We start from the raw sequence: 9608 nt of genomic DNA, 5'->3' as shown, positions 1-9608 counted from the left end.
CATTTAAGGCTCTGGCCACCCCGGACGTGATGGCTAAGCTAACATTGTTTAAAAAATGGAACATGTGGCCTTCTAATTTTAGACCCTCTGCTTGGGAAGCATATAAGGTAGGAGCCCAATGGCCAATAAGGTGTAGTGACTGAGAAACATCATCCCCGGCAGTGGATAACTTATTCCTAATAACCTCACTGTCAATACCATTCAAGACACCAAGTGTTCTACCTGTAGCTCCCAAAAGGGTATCGTACCATTCATGTTTAAACCGGGCGGTGGAGCAGACTGAAACATTGGGTGAGGAGATGTTAATGGTCAAATGTAAAGTCTGCTGGATAGTAGAGGTGTTTTGGCACGTGTGTGGTATAGGAACAGTCGTGGAGTTAGTAGTAGAAGGGGAGGGCAGTAACATACAGTCATAGGAAGTCCAATGTAAATCATACAGGGGATCATTATTTTGGTCAAAGGGGGGGGGGGGCAAAATAAACCATAAGTGGTTAATGTGGTCCAAGCAGGCCAAGAAACATTAGCAGGGGTTGGAAGCAAAGTTAAACTGGTATTGGTAAGGGAGCAAGAGGAAATAGTGGATTGGACATCGTGTGAAATGGGGGCGTCAACAGAAATACCTATATTACCAAGGAAAGTTGTAATCAAAGCGGTACAATTTGTCTGTTGTGTTGTAACTATTAACTTCTGGGATATAGGATGGAAACACAGAGTTATTGATTAAGGGAGAAATCGTTGCCCACTTGAGGGATGTTTCATTGGCACGGGAACCATTAAGGTGGATATATGTCCTGATTCCAGGGCTACATAGGTGTACGGATGCTCTGAGTAGTTTATTTATTCTAGTTAGGTTGTGGGATAGGATGGTACGTGATACGATAGTTTCATGTGTGAACACAAGATAAGTACCCATATCCCATGTTATATTCAATGTGACATTCTGCCCTTCTATCGTGGATACATATGTAGGGGTAGAAATGTTGTAAGTAGCCAAATAAAGAAGTGCTGTGTGGTATGTAAAGGATTTGCCAACAAACCGGGGGGGGGGGGGATGTAGGACAAAAGATGACGTGTAAAGTTAGTGTAGGAGGGGACGCTTAAACTGCATTGTTGTGTATGTGCAGGCTTCACATTGAGTCTTCTAGTCACTTTGTTATAACAAAGATTAAGATCCTCACCTTCAAGAATGATCATTTCACAGTATGATCCCATAGTACAGTATTTACGTTCCTCACTTGCCAGCTGATATGAATATGGAGCACTAACTTTAGTGGTCCATCCAAACACATCAGCACATTCATCCCCGCCATCCCCTTGAGGTACTAAAGCACAACAACCATTGTAGTTCTTTCCAGTATGTTTGCAAGATTTGGACTGCCACAGACTTTAGTCTCAGACAATGGTCCACAGTTCATATCACATGGATTTGAAACATTTCTAGCTTCAAATAACATCAAACACTGTAAGACAGCTCCCTATTTTCCAGCCTCTAATGGACAGGCTGAAAGATTTGTACAAACTTTAAAATGTCACTTAGCTGTCTCTTACAAATCAAAATTTAACCCAAACTCCCTTTCTAACTTTTTAACTAATGAAACACTCCCCATGCCACCACTGGGCTATCATCCACAATTTTAATGTTTGGAAGATGCCTGAGAACTCCACTGGATAACGTTAGACCAAAAAATCCCAAACAAGAATTCAACACTTTTAGTGTTTCAGAATTTGTTCTTCATGACAGAGTGTGGGTTAGAAACTACCGTGCCCAGAATAAATGTATTCCAGCTGTCATAATACAAGGCATAGGCAACAGAATGTTTAAAGGTCAACTACAAGCTGGTGGTACAGTTTGCCGCCATGTAGAACAAATGAGACAGTTTTCAACTAGCTACGCAAATATACAAGGATTCAGATGGTGAAGATATCTTGCATGGAGTCTGGTGCCCACCTGAGTCTTCTGAGGATGAAAATACAGTGAACACAACTGAAACAGATCAACCTCAGAATGATTCTGTCCAACAACTAAATATCGCAGGTGATCAACAAACGGGTATTCCTCCACAGACAATTTTTCCTGAACCAAATACTCTATGGCCCTTTAGACAGAGAAGGCCACCTTCCAGATGGCAATGCGAGGATTCAGTGAGAGATTATTCAGCAAAGAATTACCTAATCTGAAGGTGGACTTATTGCAGAAAACATAACTGACTAAAATCTAGGCTCTAACCTAGGTCTTGTGCACATAGACTATAGAGATAAACTCTTCTAAGTTCAAGTGTATGGTTTAGTGATAAACATGTAGTATGTTACCATATTATCCACTGTCTGTTCATTATTTTATTTTATTTATTTATTTTTTGAGAATAAAGGGGATGTTAAGATTACTGCAGCTTTTGTGTCTGGGTCTCTGATATCGTCAAAAGCCATGTTTAGTTTTAACATGTGAGGAACCTTTTAGTAAAGAAGCCATGTGGTTGTAGCTGAATAAAAGTCTGACTGAAGTACCTACTGCAGAGTCTTAGTGATATGTGCAAGACACAAGGTAACAGCAGAAAACTGAATGTGCTACTCCTGACTACACAGAGAACATAAAACCCACTTAATCTTTTTTGTCAATTCAATTTGGAGAAATGGAATTACACACTGCAGATTGTGCAAGCATAATCCAGCTACATTACTGTCCCTAATTGGTCTGCAGAAAGTGATTTAATGCTGCAAAACAACATGAGTTTTGTGAACAAAATAGCAAGCCTCATTTAGTCCAGTAAGTATAGATTGGCTCCTCCAAAAGGGGTGGTGGCAGGATAGGGGCTTTACCATTGAAAAACAGTGGCAGCAAAGAAGGTGTTAATGAATTCAGAACATTTCCCACTCAACTGAGATGCTTCTTTATTGCAAGACTACAGCTTTTTGCTTTTCCTTGACATTAAAAAGGAATAAATAACCCAATATCCTACTAAAAGCCAATTTAAAAATGTGTGTAGGAATACTGCAGCAGTGAAAGGGGGACTCCTGGAACTTACTTAAAATGCTCAGTAGTTTAACAAAACCAGATTGATCTGTTGCAGAATGAAAGGGCTTTGGTCTCTTAGCTCCAGACCCAATCCCAATTGTTAGGAATTATTGTTAGCGTAAGTAGCGCCATCTTGTTCTTGGCCGCCATTATGTCTTTGGCATCCATCTTGTCTGAATAACCTTTATTATAGTGGTTTATTCTGTAGTGAGAAATACATGATTGTTATTATTCTCTGCAAAGCTAGTTAACCTTGCAGATGTCCCTGACACAACGCCTGGAGGGTACTATCTCTATAAGATGTTCAAATAACCTTGTCTTCATCCTAGATGCACTCCTTATTATGACTATAGAAATATCATTTATGAGCTAGTATTTTTCCTGACAAACACTGTGTAACACTGTGTAAAATTATGCGGTCATAACGTGTCATCAAGTTAACCCATATGCTGTATCTGTCGTCTATAAGACATGCTTTGTATCTTTCAATAAACAGAACAGGTTTAGATCATTGCTGCGTGGTCTGAATTACTGTTCTCCGGATGTCCTTATCAAATAATTTTCATTTCCAGGTGGTACGGTGGGCCCAAGACCTGACTGACACTCCCCCTCTGAAACCAACACCTTACAGTTTCTGGTGTGAGCTTGTGGGATTTGCACTGGGTAAGTAGATGAGTGTTTTTTACTCTACTTTCCCTCTGTGAATCTGAACCTAATCAAAAGGGCCACGTGTCCAAGGATTTGCATAAGGGACCAGGCTATCTGCATGCAGCATAAGCAAAGGTGAAGGATGGACAACAGGAAGACACATTTAAAAAGGTAACCCTCATGTACAAAACTGCTTCAGGCTTGGAAGAGAGCTTCCTTCTCGAGGTAAGTACACACCTTTTTCTTAAATACATCCAGGGTCACTTTTTGAGTTAGAAACACAAGTCAAGTATCAGGCAAAAATAAAGCTTCATATCAGTAAGTCTGAAGCATTAAAAATACTGGGAAACAAATATGGACCTTTTATTACTGATAATAATTCATCAGTTACCAGTGCTACTATAGTTGCTTTGCACCTTATTATTATTATGTCTAAAGCATATGCTCCTAAATACTAAATTAGTTTTTGTGTCTGCTCTAAAGCATGACTAAGTAGATATACAATATTTTTGATGTTGGTCTCTTTACAGCAGGTATTTTACGAAATGCTAAAGGTCTCTTACCAGATGGCTCCTCAGCATCATGTACATATGGGTCCTTGCCTTGTTCAATCTTTAACAGGATGTCTGGTTTGGAAACTGGTATTCCTGTGAAATAAAATAAATGGCAGATTTTTTTACTACTTGTATCAAATGCACATCATGACATCATACAAACTTATTGTCACACCCTGGGATTGAACCTGAGACCTCAGCTTATTGGGCTATTACTTTTACTATGTGCTATCCTTGCACTTGAACTGCAGCCTATTTCTTTGCCTAATTGGCTTTTGTTTTCCTGCACTTTGGTTCTACCTGTCTGCAGCTGCGGGCAATTAGAAATAACTTTCTGGTTATATAACCCAGCCTTTCCAGCAGTCATTGACAGTTTGAGTTGCTACTCAGGGTTTGCTGTGCATTGCTATTTGGGTTGATGTTACAGACTTGGATTTGGATTCTGGACTCTGCTTTTTATCTGCCCCTTGGTATTTCATGGATTTGCTGTTTACTTTGATCTCTGAACTGGACTTTGACTACACTATGCTCTTTGACACAGAGGCAGGTGTGACAGTATACATGGGCCATGAACCTAGAGGAGCTAGCAAAGGATGTGACCCGGCAGGGGCAAATGCTTGGAGCCCACTCTACCCAACTACAAGCATTAAATGATAGATTTGATCACACCACTGCTAGGTTGTCCTCTCTATGTAACCAGGGAGCCTCTTCAGAAAATACACCAACATCTACTTTGCCTTCTGTGTTATGTATGACCTCCAGTTCAGATTCTTCTACCGTTCCCATGATTCTTGTGCTTGAGAAATTTGATGCGGCTGCACAGGATTGCCAATGCTTTTTAAATCAATCAATCATTGTAGGCTGCACTTAATAACCAAACAATGTTACAGCCTTCCCAAGCCAGGGCACTTTCATAATTTCCTTAAAAGGTCAAGCACTAACCTGGGTATCTCCCCTTTAATGGAAAACAATGCTGATATTCTAGGTTAATACTGAAGATTTTATCTCCACTTTCACCTCTATTTAATATTCCGGGGAAAGCAGCCACTGCTGAAGCTTCTCTTCTAAACATCCACCAAGTTAATAGACCCATTTTCCAATATGCTATAGAGTTTTGAACTCTTGCCTCAGACTAATTGGGCTTTAGAGTTCTAAAGGCAGCTTTCCCTAAAGGATTAGCTGATAGAATTAAGGATGAGCTCACCAACAAGGAAATCCCAGAATTGATTAAAAATTTATAGCTCTCTGTATATGCTTGGGCAATCGCTGTTTAGAAAGACAGCAAGCTTGTTGCACCTCTGTCAGGCATCTTGTACACTTTGCACCACAATTCCCTTCTCTGTCTGTTGCTGCCTCTTCTCCACCACTGAGTGGAGAGCCTATGGATCTAGGAGCTGTCCATCTATCTGAAACTGAATGATAGAAGAAATGCACTCATGGTCTTTGCTTTTATTGTGGTGCCAAGAACCACCCACTCAGAGAATGCCCTTCTGGAGTCAGGAGAAGCTCCACTAAGCTTTAAGTTTCTAAACACTTCTCCCCAATGTATCATGGTACCTCTAACAATAACTGCAGACTCAATACAACACCATTTGGAATCCTTGGTAGACTCTGGTGCTGCAGGGATTTTTCTTGACTGCAACTTCCTTCTCATCAGCTATTTAAGGTAGCTACTATAGATTAGTGCACTTTGAGACCTTACCTCTGACTGTTTCTGTTGGGATTTATTTATCAAGAGGTCCTTAAATTTGACCTTATAGAATCCCATTTATATCCCTAAGTATTAGGATTACCTTGACTGACTCTGCATAATCCCCAGTTCAATTGGCCTTCTGGTCAGCTCTCCCAATCTGGTGATTCCTGTTTTGGTACCTGTTTAAAACCACCCTTCCTTGGTAAACAGCATCTCCTTTCTCCCATTACCTCTGCCTCGGGTATCCCTGAACCTTATAGTGAATTTACAGATGTTTGAGGAAAAGGGGGCTGACAAATTGCCCCTTCATTGGGACTTACAATTGCAAGATTCACCTGTACCCTGGGACACCTATCCATAAGGGTATAACTTACCTTCACTCTCAAACAGAAACCTAAGCTATGGAAGAGTATATTACAGAGAAACAGGCCAAGGGCGTCATCCATCTTCATCACCTGCTGGTGCAGTTTTTTCTTTGTTGAGAAGGATGGGAGTTCAATGCCTTGTATTGATTAGAGAGAGCTGAATATGATTACAATCAATCAAAAATCGGTACCCCCTTCCTTTGATTCCAGAATTATTTGACCATCTTCGGGGAGCCCGGATCTTTACTAAATTGGATCTTTGTGGAACCTATAACCTGGTCAGTATTCATCCAGGACATGAGTGGAAGACGGCCTTTAACACCCGGGCTGGACATGAATATTAATATCTGGTTATGCCCTTTGGACGTGAAGATGTTGACATCTTGATAAAGCCCAAGGGAGGGCGAAACGCGTCGCTTGTATATGTGACACTGCAACCTATAACCAAGAACGACTTTTATCCAGTTTTATTTCACTTTTTAACCCAGGTTAATTTTGCAAGTGCTATATTGGAAGTGAGGAGGAATTTGTATACCCCACTTCACATTTGAGCCCAACGCATACCTTTAGGGGCACAGAATACAACTCACAAAGTAACACTGTTACTAAAATCTACAAACAGCTGTTTACCCTCACGCTGTCACAACTTCTATTTTGGAGAACTACGGAGGAGGCGTGACGTCAGAAGCCAACATACACGTGTTAAGGTTTGTGAAGCGTCTCCCAGAAGAGCGCTTTGACGGTCCAAGATTTGACCGAGGAACATCCTCTGAAGTCACAGTAAAGTACAGCATATCCACTATGATAGGAGAACTGTTTCCTAATAAGTGAACAAACCAAATTGTCATCCTGTATAACTCTGTGATATCGCCTCTGAACTACAAGTTCATGAACGGTTTTTAAATTTCTCTGTCACATACGGTTGTGCTATAACTGACATATATATGCGATATTTGTTTTTTATACTGTTTGCTGTCCATGATATATAGTACTGGCTGGTTTTTTGCAAACCATTTAATATTTATTTCAACAAACTCGTATTTTAAAGAATATGTTTTTTATAATTGACATTTAAGGGAGACGTCCCTCTTTTAGACTGTATTAATATTGTATTCTATTAAAATTTATTGATAGTTCTTAAAAGGTGTTTTGATACTTTTAGCCTGATAGGCGCACTTTCTATCCTTAAGCCCAGAGCTTTATCTATGTTCTTTTACATATTTTATACACTACAGGGATTGTATTTATAGAAAAGTATTTAGTATCATATCCTATAGTGCATACTAATCATTCTCACTTGCACTTCCTATTTGGATGATCTTCTCTTCCTCCATAAATGAGCACTGCAGTCATGTGAAACAAGTCCTTTCTCATTTATGCAACAACCACCTTTATGCTAAATTGTCCAAATGTGAGTTTGAAAGACAAGAGATCTAAAGAAGGATTCACCGTGGATTACAGTACAGTTCATGGCCAGCCAAAATATATAATTTTAAAGATTTTGGACTCTAAATATTGTGTCCAAAACCAATCACAGCAGACATTGTTTTAGGCAATAGCCCTTACTCATATCATAATTAATGGCTATTGGTCAAAACGATGTCTGCTGTGATTGGTTTTAAATACAATAAGGGAGTGAAATTATCTCATTATTGGAAGTGCTGCAACCTTCATTTATTTTCACGATTTAGCTTATGTCTTTTCAAAAGAGAGAGATACATGTGTGCTGAACATGCTGTTACAGGGTATGCTTTCTCCTTATAAAAAGCACCAAACATGTTGCTGCCTTTAGTACTTTCCTAGTATCCAGCAACAGTCCCCACTTGGATATACAAAAGAACAATCCAAGTTAGTTGAACATATGTAGCATTTTAATACATCATATTCAATGCAGAAGTACACACTGAAAGGGCTTAAAAAAACAAAACAAAAAAAAAAAAACATAAATTTATGCTTACCTGATAAATTTATTTCTCTTGTAGTGTATCCAGTCCACGGATCATCCATTACTTATGGGATATTCTCCTTCCCAACAGGAAGTTGCAAGAGGATCACCCACAGCAGAGCTGCTATATAGCTCCTCCCCTAACTGCCATATCCAGTCATTCGACCGAAACAAACAGAGAAAGGAGAAACCATAGGGTGCAGTGGTGACTGTAGTTTAATTAAATTTTAGACCTGCCTTAAAATGACAGGGTGGGCCGTGGACTGGATACACTACAAGAGAAATAAATTTATCAGGTAAGCATAAATTATGTTTTCTCTTGTAAGGTGTATCCAGTCCACGGATCATCCATTACTTATGGGATACCAATACAAAAGCTAAAGTACACGGATGATGGGAGGGACAAGGCAGGGATTAAGTGGAAGGAACCACTGCCTGAAGAACCTTTCTCCCAAAAACAGCCTCCGAAGAAGCAAAAGTATCAAATTTGTAAAATTTTGAAAAAGTGTGAAGCGAAGACCAAGTCGCGGCCTTGCAAATCTGTTCAACAGAGGCCTCATTTTTAAAGGCACAGGTGGAAGCCACAGCTATAGTAGAATGAGCTGTAATTCTTTCAGGGTGCTGCTGTCCAGCAGCCTCATAGGCTAGGCATCTAATACTCCGAAGCCAAAAGGAAAGAGAGGTTGCCGAAGCTTTTTGACCTCTCCTCTGTCCAGAATAAACAACAAACAGGGAAGATGTTTGCCGAAAATCTTAAGTAGCTTGTAAGTAAAACTTCAAGGCACGGACTACGTCCAGATTATGTAAAAGACGTTCCTTCTTTGAAGAAGGATTAGGACACAATGATGGAACAACAATCTCTTGATTGATATTCTTGTTAGAAACCACCTTAGGTAAAAACCCAGGTTTGGTACGCAGAACTACCTTATCTGCATGAAAAATCAGATAAGGAGAATCACATTGTAAGGCAGATAGCTCAGAGACTCTCCGAGCCGATCCACGCCTGGGATATGGATTGCTGACAGGTGGCAAGAGTGAGTCTCTGCCCAGCGAATTATTTTTGAGACTTCTAACATCGCTAGGGAACTCCTGGTTCCCCCTTGATGGTTGATGTAAGCCACAGTCGTGATATTGTCTGACTGAAATCTGATGAACCTCAGTGTTGCTAACTGAGGCCAAGCCAGAAGAGCATTGAATATTGCTCTTAACTCCAGAATATTTATCGGAAGGAGTTTCTCCTCCTGAGTCCACGATCCCTGTGCCTTCAGGGAGTTCCAGACTGCACCCCAACCTAGAAGGCTGGCATCTGTTACAATTGTCCAATCTGGCCTGCGAAAGGTCATACCCTCGGACAGGTGGACCCGAGACAACCACCAGAGAAGAGAATCTC

The 9608-nt window shown here is 40.3% G+C and overlaps 1 protein-coding gene across 1 annotated transcript in view; it reads right to left on the bottom strand.

Moving 5' to 3' along the window:
• Nucleotides 1-9608, bottom strand: part of LOC128660076 (zinc finger protein 25-like) — a 128141-nt gene that overhangs the window by 73545 nt on the left and 44988 nt on the right. The window contains exon 3 of the mRNA XM_053713688.1: nucleotides 4225-4308. Within this exon, the coding sequence (XP_053569663.1) occupies nucleotides 4225-4308 (84 nt within the window). The remainder of the gene's footprint in view (nucleotides 1-4224; nucleotides 4309-9608) is intronic.

Source organism: Bombina bombina, chromosome 5 (assembly GCF_027579735.1).
Source record: "Bombina bombina isolate aBomBom1 chromosome 5, aBomBom1.pri, whole genome shotgun sequence".
NCBI classification, from domain to species: domain Eukaryota; kingdom Metazoa; phylum Chordata; class Amphibia; order Anura; family Bombinatoridae; genus Bombina; species Bombina bombina.
The sequence above is the reverse complement of the archived record's forward strand: the minus strand, read 5'-3'. Positions and strand labels throughout refer to the sequence as shown.